This window comes from Macaca fascicularis, chromosome 1 (genome assembly GCF_037993035.2).
Source record: "Macaca fascicularis isolate 582-1 chromosome 1, T2T-MFA8v1.1".
In the NCBI taxonomy this organism is placed as follows: Eukaryota; Metazoa; Chordata; class Mammalia; order Primates; family Cercopithecidae; genus Macaca; species Macaca fascicularis.
Genome location: NC_088375.1, coordinates 27,447,444 through 27,461,249, shown reverse-complemented (window position 1 = coordinate 27,461,249; position 13,806 = coordinate 27,447,444). Strand labels below are relative to the sequence as shown.

At 38.0% G+C, this 13,806-nt stretch overlaps 1 protein-coding gene across 9 annotated transcripts in view; it reads right to left on the bottom strand.

Moving 5' to 3' along the window:
* The window catches only part of FIRRM (FIGNL1 interacting regulator of recombination and mitosis), a 57,742-nt gene that overhangs the window by 27,867 nt on the left and 16,069 nt on the right, over positions 1 to 13,806 (bottom strand). For 8 of the 9 annotated variants that reach the window (XM_045392523.3, XM_065523287.2, XM_065523380.2 and 5 more), the window contains 2 exons: positions 3,563 to 3,643; positions 1,963 to 2,027 (listed from right to left, as the gene is read on the bottom strand). In XM_045392523.3, coding sequence (XP_045248458.2) covers positions 1,963 to 2,027; positions 3,563 to 3,643 — 146 coding nt within the window. Of the gene's footprint in view, positions 1 to 1,962; positions 2,028 to 3,562; positions 3,644 to 11,416; positions 11,490 to 13,806 lie in introns of those variants that run through there. The other variant, XM_074008584.1, reaches the window with a different exon arrangement.

Here is a 13,806-nt window from a genome sequence, read left to right as displayed (position 1 = left end):
GGGGACAGTTAACAGACAAGTGTACAAGTAAATACATAATATAGCAGAGGTTAATTCAGTGCTGCAGAGAAAAAAAATAAAACAAGGAAAGAAAGACAAGAAGTTCTATTGATGAAAGTCATCTGAGGGTTGAGCAAAGAAGTCACATCATTTGATTTGTGTTTTTTATCACTCATTTTGGCTACTGTGTGGAGAACAAACTAGCGTGAGGCAAAGACATAAACTTTTTTGCAAAATCCAGGCAAGAAAATAATAGTGAGTCAGATCAGATGGTAGCAGTTCAGGTGATGAGAAGTGCATGTACATGCACGTGCGTGCATGCCTGTGTACACTGAGGGTAACACTGACAGAATATGCTAAAGGGGCAAGGTTTTTTGGCCTGATCAATTTGAAGAACAAAGTTGCCACTTAAACTGAAATAAAGAGGTTACAAAAGGAGCAGATTTTACTGGGTATGAGGATGACATGGGTGGAAATCAAGAGTTCAGTTTGGGACAATTTAGTATAGATGTCCTGATTGGTAGTTAGACATTAAAGAAGATATAAATTTAAAGTCTTGAGACTAAATGATAATAGACAGATAACAGGCCTGAGGAGTAAGTGCTGGGACACACTTAACTTAGAAGAGAAACCTCCTAGGGAAGCTGAGAAGGAGCAGATAGTAAGACTGGAACCAAGAGAACTAAGAGTGAGATATGTCCTAGAAACCAAAAGAACAAAGTGTTCATAAAAGAGGATCAAGTGCTACTGACAGGTTACAGAAGGACTATAATTGACTAGTGGATGCAGTAATGTGGTGGTCACTCATGACCTTAACAAGAACTATTTTGATGAAGTGTTGGTGCAGAAAGCCTGACTGGACTAGATTCAAGAAAGAGTTGAGACAGGGGTATAGACAACTCTTTCTAGAAATTTTGCTGTAAAGAAAGGCAGAGAAACGAGAGGGTATTTGTAGGAGGATGTAGAGTCAAGAGATTTTGTTTTGCATTGTTAAGATGGGAAAAATAACAGCATATTTGTATACTCATGAGAGTGACCCAGTATGGAGGAAAGGCTGATGATGCAAGAGGGAAAGGGAATAATTGCTGGTGCAAGGTCACTGAGCCTGTGAGAGAGGATGAAATCCAATGCACAATGGAGAGGCTAGTCTTAGGGGCACAGTTCACTCATGGTAGTGAGGGAATGAATATATGGGTCTAGACACATAGAATAGTAGATGTGTTACAGGAAACATACAGCAGCTCTCTTTTAATTGCTTCCATTTTTCCTCAGTGACACAGGAAGTGAGGTCATTGACAATGAGGAATTGGGAAGATGTTGGAGATACAGGAAGTTCGAGGAAGGAAAGGTATGAAAAAGTTGTCTGGGACGCTAAATGAATTATGAAGTTGCAACAGGACTGATGGATAAATGAACTCACTTTGTGTCAAATTTAGGGCTCTTTGGAGGTAACCATCAATTTTAGAAGTCGCTTAGCCCCCATCTAAATTTTGATACCTTTCTGTAATTCCCTTTCTTTTCTGAGATGGTTTCAGAAAAAAGACCGTCCTGTAAAGTGAATTACAGAAAGGTATCAAAATTTAAATTCAAATGGGGACTGACTTAAACTTCATAGAAACAAAATAAAAATAAAGATGAAAAAATGCCAATATTAAAATATAAAGGCATATATAAGGTATACGTATATTTGTGTATATATATATATTTATATTTGCCATTGGATTTTATCACCCTACTAATTATCACTCCTGTATAAGGTACTAGTAAAATACAAAGATAAGCATAACTCATGTGGAATGTATCTTTCAAAAGCCTCTATCTCCAATTATTTCAAGCTAGCAGATAAAAATTACTAAAACATTAAGAAAAATTTTTGTTTTACTGTAAAATGGTAGGTACTCAAGCACTGCATGGCACAGATGGCATTGTTATATCTTAATAATCATACGGCATTCTTCTTACCTGTGTATCTGAAGATACAGCTGGTGCAAATTACAGCAAGAATCAGAGAGGAAAGGAAGAAATTCCTAAAATAAAACAACTCTATTCATTCTTTGCATAAAATGTGTCTTTTTAGTACATATAATCTCACAAAGGAATGCAAAATAAAATAAAATCCTGAATGTGCCCCCTTTTAAAAGAAAATTATTTTTCTTTTTTTTTTTTTTTTTTTTGAGACGTAGTTTCACTCTTGTTGCCCAGGCTGCAGTACAATGGTGTGATCTCGGCTCACTGCAACCGTCTCCCGGATTCAAGCGAGATTCTCACGCCTCAGCCTCCCAGGTAACTGGGATTACAGGCGTGCATCACGACACCCGGCTAATTTTGTATTTTTAGTAGAGGAAGGGTTTCACCATGTTGTCCAGGCTGGTCTTGAACTCCTGACCTCAGGTCATCCACCCGCCTTGGCCTCCCAAAGTGCTGGGATTACAGGCATGAGCCACCACACTTTAAAAACTGTGTCATAATTTTAAAGAGGCCTGCATATGTAAGAGTCATCGGAATAGTAGTGGTAACTGTAAAACAGAAAAATTGTCGACCGGGCACAGTGGCTCACACCTGTAATGCCGGCATTTTGGAAGGCCAAGGTGGGCAGATCACCTGAGGTCAGGAGTTTGAGACCAGCCTGACCAATATGGTGAAACCCCATCTCTACCAAAAATACAAAAACTAGCCAGGTGTGGTGGCAGGCGCCTGTAGTCTCAGCTCCTTGGGAGGCTGAGGCAGGAGAATCGCTTGAACCTGGGAGGCGGAGGTTGCAGTGAGCTGAGATCGCGCCATCACACTCCAGGCCTGGGCAACAGACCGAGACTCTGTCTCAAAAAAATAAACAAATAGAAAAGTTGTCAAGGCAGATTATTTGCAAAGATGAGCAGAGAATGCTTACAGCAGTCAGTGAACAAAACATTATTAGTAAAAGATGTTAGTGGTTTTTAAAAAAACTACTGTCCATGTTCAATTTGTTTTTGACCTTTTCTTCTGTTTTTGAGGAAAGATAAGGGTTTCCAATGACGATTTATTATAGTCAGAATTCCATGGCTGGTACCCTGGCTACTGATACACTGCCATCCAAATTGGTCTTTCTGGGCAGCTGCCATTTAAGAGTAGTTGGTTGCTTCTTACACTGGGTTCCCTGCAGCTTGCAGGGTTTGTATTCCAGTGGCAAAGACACATTGTGGGAAATGCACCAATGGCATTTGATGGGTAGTAACCCATCTGATATTTGCTTGGTGTGTAGGGAGGCAAAGTTTTCCCTAACTATGCTGCTTGTCTTTTTGAAAAAATCAATTCCATCAGGGGAATCTTTAAAAATTTTCAAATGATCATCAGCTTTTTCCTATAATACAATAAAAACTATTTCTTTTACTTTCTAAGGCATAGTCTAACCATAAAAAAGAAATCACATCTGTACTTAAATCCTAGCCTTACTGGTTTCTAGATATGTGACTTGATCAAGTTATATGCTATCTGAGCTCGAGCTTTCTATTCTGTGGAATGGGGATAATAATTCGTTTTTTGAGAGGACTACAATTAAATAAAGTAACGTATAATAAAGACTTACCTTAGTATAGTGGAAAAGGGAGTTGGCAAAAAAACGACACAATTTGAGTGTTTTCTGAAATAATCTGTAGTCAGCATTATCCTGAACCAAAAAGGGAAATAAGCATAATAAATAAGAATATAAAATTAGCTAAACTTACAATATTTTCTAAAAAACAAAAACAAAACCTCTTAAACATGGTATAAAAATTTTCCAAGAAAATATAACTCTTCTTTGAATTATTAGGTGCAATGCAAATAACAAATGACAATAGAGGTATTCAATTCTACATTACTGAAAAGAAATCTTAACCTATGATAGCAAAAGAGGTGATCCTTCTTGGTTGATCTGAAAGTGAAAGAAATTTAAATACCTTATTCTTTGTTACATGGGGATAAGTTTAACGGATGGTCAAAAGAAAAAGGTCTTACAAATCAAAGAAAGAATGATACATAAAAGAAAACAGGTAAAGACATAAAAACATAGTTCACAAAAAAGACAAAACAAACTGCCAATAAATTAATACTGAAAAATATCCAAATTACAACCTAATTATATATATTTGGGGAAGGGGGAAGTTTGAGGGTTATTTGATTAGCAAAGATTAAAAAGACTGATAATATCCCTGCACTAGTAAGGAAGTAAGGTAACAAGCACTTTCTTTTACCACTGATGGGAACATAAAATAATACATTATTATAAAAAGCTGAAGTGTTAAAACATCTTAATTGAGTAGCAATTCAATTTCTGGAAACATAGTCTATAGAAATACTAGCATAGGTATGCAATATGACATTTTTGGTTGCTTGGCCTATGGAGTAGCCATTCTTTATTCCTTTACTTTCTTCATAAACTTGCTTTCATCTTACTCTATGGATTCACCTTGAATTCTTTCTTGCACAAGATCCAGACCTCTTTTGGCATCTGGATCAGGACCCCTTTCCAGTAATAACTTCCTGGCAAACCCCGCAGGGACAATACTGAGACCTCCAGTGCCAAAAAGTAGACTGCAGCACCAATTGGCCAACTTTCGTTAAGTGGTGGGGTACCCAGGTGACGAAGAGGATTGGGTTAGAGCCCTAACTTACAGGAGTTGAGAGTCTCTCCTAAGACAGGGTGGGTTTAAACACCCCTCTTAATAAAAGGAAAGGATGCTTGACTGAACTTTGGTCTGCGGCCCAACTTAGGAAAATTAGACTTCTTCCTAAGATTTAGGGCGTTAGAGATCCCCCTCAGTAAAGTCCTTCTGGGCTAAGAACAGGTTTGGCACTACGGGATGTTAACTGCTATTCTCTTTGGATTACTCAGCCTTGCACTCTTGCTGACGGCTATGGGTGACAGGATTAGGCATGTACAGAATCATGGGACATGGGGAGCTTTTATCCTTCCCAAAAGGGGAAACTTGAGCTGATGGGACTGGTGAAAAAGGTCCCTTCACTACAGACAAGTGGTGCCTGAACTTGACTCAGTGTCACTGCAATAGAGGGGTCTTTCTCAGGCCTCCTTGAGCTTCTCACCTTCCCAACCCTGCCACAGCCAATGCTTTTCTCCCATTCTCTCCTTTCCCTTTCTTATCTTTTCTGTTACTCAGATCAACTGTCCATTCTTTCATCTTGCCCAGAGACAACATGTTGAAAAATATCCTGAGGAGCTTGACCTTGTAACCACATGGCAGTACTTGCTCTGTCTCTACCATCCCGAGAACAGGAATTTGGGGGTTGTTATAATTAGCTCTAAAAATTATCTTGAGCCTTTGCAAGCTCAAAATTGGGTGCTCTGGGCTCCTTCTGGAAAGAGCAATGGAAATTGCTTAGTGCTGGAGCTCAGCAGCTAAGGCTTTGCCATTTTACAATGGCTGGTGGCCCAGGTTCAATCTGGCAAAGGCAATGAGTACTTTCTGGTTGGTATCTGTGTGACCTTTACCATTTGTTGATTCTCTTCCCCTCCATGAACTGTCTTAAATTTTTCTTTCTCTGAGCACCTGGAAGGTTACCCGCTTCAAAAGCCAGAAATATTGGCACTTTGGCATGGCTAAAGATGGGTAACAGGGGATTTAAAAGGACGTTTTAAAAAGTGCCGTGGTTAAGTCAGCTTAATTGAAAGCAGATAATCAAGCTTTAACAGCCTGGGACTCCATCGGAAAACAGAGGGGGCACCACAGATCCCTTTTAAGTGAAAACCTCTATTTTCCTCATGGAACCCCAAAATTTAAAATGGATAGATCCCTCTCAAAATCTAAGGCTGTGTTCTGTTTTGCATTGCACTATCTGATGATTTTCACTTTGGGGGTATCAGAAATTACTTCACAGAGCTTTCGTATATAACTAGGTAGGAAATATACTTTTGGGTATAACTAATGGCACAAGGGGGATACTCAGATCTTTGCACATTTGGATCAGAAGCATCCCCTCAACCCCCACTGAGATACAACTCCCATGAGTGATGGGCTGATCACAGAATGGACTGACTGGCTTTGGGTTACTTTGCAATGAAATGCATGGTAAAATCATTGGACTGCCTTGTTCCATAGCGTTTCTCTTTTGGGAATCCAGGATCCAGTATACAAATGGGACACTTAATTTTTGGGGATCTGTTTTGCATTCCAACTGTGCCTGCTTATTTTTAGGCTGTAGACACTGCATGCTTTCCTGGCCCTGTTCCTCCAAGGGCTCTATCCTAAACCCAGTAATCCAATTAAGAAACTGGCACATGAGCCGGGTGTGGTGGCTCACACCTATAATCCCAGCATTTTGGGAGGCTGAGGCAGGCAGATCACTTGGGGTCAGGAGTTCAAGACCAGCCTGGCCAACATGGTGAAACCCTGCCTCTACTAAAAACACAAAAAATTGGCCAGGCGTGTTGGCTCATGCTTGTAATCCCAGCTACTTGCGAGGCTGAGGCAAGAGAATCACTTGAACCCAGGAAGTGGAGGTTTCAGTGAGCTAAGATCATGCCATTGTACTCCAGCATGGGCAACAGAGCAAGACTCGGTCTCTAAATAAATAAATAAAACTGGCAAATGAAAAATCTTATAACTACTGCATCTCTTCTTCTGTATATTTATATGTATTGTGTGTGAAATATAAAAGAGCTTTGATAACTGGTTTAAAAATAATGAACACTTAAATATTTTGTCAGAAAAGTAAAAAGTAGAATGCCTTTTAATTCATGTGACTTAAGTAATTTCTGGGAAATAGTTTTAAAGATTATTGGTAAAATCAAAATATCTTCAAAATAAAGACATGTGGTTTAAATTAGGCAGGTTAGATACTAGGTTTGCTAAATGCTTTAAGATCATAAACTGCTTCTTTGACTTTTGAAAACTGTTTAACTTACTTACTTTGGAGCAGATTCTAGGTAAGGCTTGGGGACATGTGGTGTTAGCCATGCCCCCTAGCTATGCTAGAAAGAGTCAGACCTTATCTGCACTTCTGTTCTGTGTCCTAGGCTCCATACCTAGTACATAATTAGAATTCCTTACTTACCAAGGTTTTCCACCATAAGTAAAAGTTGCTAAGAGTTAACATTGTAATATGTAATTGAAGACTACTGAAGAAAGAGTTTTACATTACAGATACATAAGGAAAGTGAAATGTGTTTTTGGTAAAAGATTGTAAGAAAGCATGAGAATGTGTATTTTTGACCTAGATTAAAGGGGGATAGGATTGTTTTAAGTTAAGTACGATAACGCTGAAGGTCTGAGCAAGTTGTACATTTGTAAAAAATTAATCTTGTAAAAAAAATCTGTGTGAACATATTGGCTAAAGTTAAAGGGATATTATTCAGTTTTTCCATAAATTGAACACTGCAAAAAATCACAACAGGGTTTCCTGAAAGCAATAATCTACTCTTCAACAAAAATTGTAAAGAGCTGTAAACAGTTTATGAGAATCATACCTTATGGTTATACTGATTACAATTAGATTTTATACTGATTAAATTTTATACTGATTAAAATTAGATTTGTTTACACAGTTTTATACTTATTAAAATTAGATTTGTCTATACAGTTTTATTAAGAATCGGGGTTAACAATAGGACACTACTGCAAAGGTGAAACTTGGCTTTTTTGGTATAAAAATCATATAGGAAGCACTGTCAAATATAAAATGATGCTTGGTTTTCTTTGGGCTATATTTGTATAAATGTTACTGGCATGTGTTCCAAAATTATGGGAAACAACTATAATTCTGATATAACTTAGTGTACGTTATAATTGTTATATAAAATTGTTATGTGCCACAGAAGTAACCAAAATCCCCAGTCAATTATTTAACAGAGGCTGCTATAAGGCATTTTTGTCATCCAGAGACAATTGTCTGGTTTTAATCAAAAGGTAATTTTTAATCAGCTATAGGACTTTGACAGGTGCTTTTCAATGTAGGTTTCCGATAACTTTGGCAATTGTGACATTAAAATAGAGGAAAGAAATTTTCCGGACTCTCATGAAGAGCTGGAGTGTTCGTGGATATCAAATAGGGCAAGCGTTAACTACACGGACTGAGCTAACAGGAGACTGAAGTAATTTTTTTTATTTTTTGTTTAAAATGTTGCTTATCCTTTGTTTTATTTTTCAGAGTCAAGAAAACTTTTCTTTTGAGCTGCTTTGAGCTTTTCTTTGAGCTGTTTAACAATTGAGTAAAGTATATCACTGTGAATAAAATTTGGAGCCTATTTGTTTCCGATTTCTCCAGAATTTGGAACCTATTTGTGAATATTCTCAACTTATGGCAATACAGTTATTTGCATAAGTGCAATACGAATGTTTTCTTTTGCAACAGGACACAACTGGATAAACTGGTTATTTTACCAAGGCTTTGGCTGGAATAGTGTGCTTTCCTTTAAGGAATCAAACTTGACTTATAAAGCCAATAAAGGCCCTTGGGAAAACTTGCCCCATACCTTGTTTATGCCAGGGTTCCTGACCTGTGGTAAGTAAAGAATGCCAGTTTCTGACAGGCCCAGGAGCCCCAAATTACCTTGGGACCTCAAGAGGAGAGGAATTTATCCAATTCATATTTTAAGGTCTTATCTGAGTTTCCTCATAAAACAGAGTTCCATCAAAGCCAGTTTTTAAAAGCCCATGTGAAAAATCATTATTCTTGCTGTATTTTATACAGATAATCAGGCCAAGTATAAAAAAGCAAATCAGTCCTATCATGATTTGTCTTTAGTAAAAATGGGAGACTGGAGAGAGAAAAAAAAATTATGTTTCAAAAACTATGGTACACTTGTCATTAGGTGTTTTTGAGTGGTTTTCTCATCAGTTGTTTTTGAGTTTTTTTCCCGCAATTTAGACTAAACCTGCTTATTCCTGTGAACCAACCAGTGATTTCTGGCTGCTGCTCAGAAGAAACAAGAGGGATGGTAATGTGAAAATCTGGATCAGTATTCTAATTCTGGGCCGACTGGAATCAGCTTGGTTTCCAACAGTTGCCCAGTTCATGGGAAGTCTTCTTATTTAGTACTTGGGATAATTTTACTTATTTTGCTTTACTGTTGTGGAATATACTGCTGTTGCACTCTGTGTAGGAATACGAGGTAAGCTTACTGAATGTTTTACTAAATCGAACACTTACTAATCTTCCAGATACCACCTTTTTTCGGAACTGAGAGTTATGAATGGCCCTCATGATACTGACACTTTCTGACTGATCTCCTCTCTACCCGGAATATAAGAGACCCCAATAGTTAGGCAGAAATATCATCATCCCTCTTCAGCCCGAAGAAGTTATAGAAGATATCTATCTGTCCCTCTACAACCCTTAGGATTAAGGGTTCCCTTATAAAAGGGACGGGGCAAATATGTCAGAGGTGTTTCAACCAGAGGACTCCATCTTGAAAAGGCGCTGGGTAAAATGAAGCCAAGACCTGCTGGACTGCATTTCTAGGAGGTTAGGCATCCTAAGTCACAGGATGAGATGGGAGGTCAGCACAAGACACAGGTCACAAAGAACTTGCTGATAAATCAGCATGCAGTAGAGAAGCCGGCCAAAACCCACCAAATCCAACATGGTGACAAAAGTGACTTCTGGTTGTCCTCACTGCTCATTATACACTAATTATAATGCATTAGCATGATAAAAGATACTCCAAACAGTTCCATCAGTTTACAAATACCCTGGCAACAACCGAAAGTAACCCTATATGATCTACAAAAGGTAGAAACCCTTAGTTTTGGGAATTGCTCACCCCTTTCCCAGAAAGGGAATAATCTACTCCTTGTTTAGCATATAAATCAGGAAATGGCCATAAAAGTGGCCAACCAGGAGACTTTGGGGTTGCTCCGACTATGGAGTAACCATTCTTTATTCTTTTAACTTTCTTTTTTTTTTTTTTTTTTGAGACGGAGTCTTACTCTGTCACCCAGGCTGGAGTGCAGTGGCGTGATCTCGGCTCACTGCAACCTCCACCTCCTGGGTTCAAGTGATTCTCCTGTCTCAGCCTCCTGAGTAGCTGGGATTACAGGCGCCCGCCACCGTGCCCAGCTAATTTTTGTAATTTTAGTAGAGACGGGGTTTCACCATGTTGGCCAGGCTGGTCTCGAACTCCTGACCTCGTGATCCACCCACCTCAGCCTCCCAAAGTGCTGGGAATACAGGCGTGAGCCACCGTGCCCGGCCTTATTCCTTTACTTTCTTAATAAACTTGCTTTCACTTTACAAAAAAAAACAACTTTTTTTATATAGTGAAAACTGAAATGAACCAAGTATGCAACATGTGGGGAACACCTAAATACAGTTGACCTTTGAACAACATGGGGTCTAGGGGTGCCAACCCCCATGTGGTCTAAAATCCGAGTATAACTTTTGAGTCTCCAAAAACACTAATAGCCTACCACTGACCATAAGCCTTACCAATAAAAACAGCTGATTAACATATTTTGTATGTTATATGTGTTAACACTGTCTATTTACAAAATGAAATGGCAGGTAATTGCAGTTGCAGACCTCAATTTACAATACGTATTAAGGAATTCTTGGGAGCACTTCCAGCATCACTAGTGGCTCTTCTTATGGGTTTACCATATTGCATTAAAGACGATGAAAAAATATGGAGGCACCTCAAGAGCTAACTTTTTACTGAGAAATGAAATTTACTTACTGGAGAGACAAACTGCTCATGTGGGGATGGTTAGTATCACATGGCCTTGCAAAACTTGAGTTCACAGTAACAGCAACAGGAAGTGGCTATGAAATTATTGTATTATATTGAATATGTATATTGAAAATAATGGCAAAAACTGCAATTACTTTTGCACAACCTAATAGTACTACAATATGTACCACAGTTAATGTTATGTAATTATGATTTAATACTGCATCTTTACATTTATTTACATTTCTCTCAACTGCATGGGTACCATGTATGGTCTCTGTGTGCTAAGTTTTGATAAATTTTAACCTTTGATAATAGATTTGTGTTATTTTATTGTAATAAATGACAATTTTTAAAAATCTGCGTAAGTTGACCTGTGCAGTTCGGACCTGAATTGTTCAAGGGTCAACTACAAATTTATAGTATAATCATAAACTGTAATACCATATAGCTATTAGAAAGAATCAGGTACATATACCTTCATGGACACAGAAAGCCCTAAGGATAAACTGTTAAGCAAAAACTCAAGTTGTAAACAATTTGTATAATGTAAAAATTCGTAACCCAAGTTGAGTCATTCTTGTCATACCCAACTAAAACAGAGTCAACAGGCCTGGGGGAAAAGCACTTAGGGCACAAAACATTTCTCCCAAATGTAATTCTCTGTAAGCCTGGCTGCTGAAACTGCCTGCTGTAACTGGAAACCAGTTTATCTAAGGGTTACTGAAAGTACCTGGTGCAACTCTAAGACCAATGTTTCCCAATGCCCTCACTCACCAATCAGAGCTTGACAGCTCCCCAAATCTAGTGCCAATGGACTTTCTTCAAGAGCCGTATGTATTATTTCTCGTTTTTTATAAGACCGCTAACCTTCTCTTTTTTCTGTGGACATACCAAACAATTGGTCTGCATGAATGCTACAAATTGCAATTACTTCCTCCCAAACAAAACGTTTTGTTTTCAGAGATTTGTCTATTGACTCTAATGATAACATAATCCTATCATTATTTTTAAATGTTTTCCATGTTAATGTTTTCTCCCACCCTCAAAATAAATAAAAAACTTTCCTGAGATTCTTTCTAGTAGATGAAAATAGGATTTCACTTTCCATGTTAGATACTTGTGTAATATGTGTGTTCTCTGATTACGTATTACATTTGTAAATTGATAAAACAGTGGGTAGTGCCAACAGTATGCAGGGAGGGCTATAGATTCATCTGCCTGGATTTAAGTCCTGGTCCTACTACAACTACTATATGATCTGGGGAAAGTTACTAAACCTTTCTGTGGCCCAGTTTTCTCATCTACAATGAGGCTAATACAGGATTATTGTGAGATTTAAACAGTGTCTGACATTTAAGCACCTTAGCTCAATAAATATTGGTTGTTCCATCACCCAAGTTTATAATACACACTATAATCCAAACAGCTTTAAACAGTGCCATAAAATTAAGTCAAACAAATTACTGTCTTTAATTTGTGAATTATTTCATATGAAAATAACATATCTTAACTTATATGTTAATTGGCTATGTTTGATTTCTTTTCCAATAGAGCAAAATCTTCATTAAACCCAGTCAAAACAGAGTTGGATGGTTCGCTAATGGAACATGATCCCTCATGTTTATTAAAAATGCTTGAAAATAGTCAATTTTCCTCAGCAGAAATAGGGTAGATGAAAATTCATTCTTCTTTGAATTTTTTTTTTTTTTGAGATGGAGTCTCACTCTTTTGCCCAGGCTGGAGTGCAGTGGCATGATCTCGACTTACTTCAACCTCCATCTCCTGGGTTCGAGTGATCCTCCTGCCTCAGTCTCCCGAGTAGCTGGGATTACAGGTGTGCACCATCACTCTGGGCTAATTTTTGTATTTTTAGTAGAGACGGGGTTTCAGCATGTTGGCCAGCCTGGTCTCGAACTCCTAGCTCAAGCGATCTGCTCACCTCCGCCTCCCAAAGTGCTGGGATTACAGCCATGGGCCACCATACCCAGCCTTTTCGACTGTTTTGAACATGAACTCTCTAATAGAGTGCTATGCAAATTTAAAAGCACAAAGTTTAAAGATTAATCTACACTGACCTTATAATACATTTTATTCAGCATAGACGTCATATCACCATAAGAAACCTTTCCTGACTTCATCACTGGATACCTATCTTGTACTCCCATGAGCTAGCCAATACCCAGTCCTCCAAAGATCATACCATTCTATAATAATTACCTACTTATTTGTGTTTCAAGCTAGACTCTTAAGTTGTTGAGGGCACCTACAACATTTCCTGGCACGGAATAAGCACTCTTGTTAAATGACTGAATGAGTGGTGACACACAACTTATTTGTTTGCTTACTTTAGATTTTCTCTCTCATTCAAGAGGAAATTACGCAAGATTTGTTCGAAGCCTGTAGCTTTACTTCATCACTAAATAGTATACTACTAATTAAATCTAGAGTTTTATTTTTACATTTTCAAAAAGCAAGTAAATAACACAAATAAATTAACAGTCCCATCTTTGATTTACTCAACTGTTTAAAACAAAGTTTGCATCTCAATGCCAACAAAGGTGTGGGTAATATAAGCAAGGAAGACCATTTTTCAATGCTTTAAAATATGAGCACCTTTCTTTCTTTCCTTCTTTCTCTATCTATCTATCTATCTATCTATCTATCTATCTATCTATCTATCTATCTAGACAGGGTCTCGCTCTATTGTCCAGGTATCTATCTATCTATCTTATCTTATCTTATCTATCTATCTATCTAAACAGGGTCTCGCTCTGTTGTCCAGGCTGTAGTACAGTGGCCCGATCACGGCTCACTGCAGCCTCAATCTCCTGGGCTCAATGCATCCTCCTGCCCCAGTCTCCCAAGTAACTAGAACTACAGGTATGTGCCACGAGGCCTGGATAATTTTTTTATTTTTTGTAGAGATGGGGGTCTCCCTGTATTGCCCAGGCTGGTCTCGAACTCCTAGGCTCAAGCAATCCTTCTGCTTTGGCCTCTTAAAAGTGCTGAGATTACAGGCACATTCTTTCTAAAACAACTAAAATACTAATAAAATTTAAATGTAGCAGGCAATAAAATCTAAGTGTAGGCAACAGATATAATAGTATATGTTTATTTTCTGAATAATACAAATTTCTAAAAGCATTATATAAATATAAGTAGGA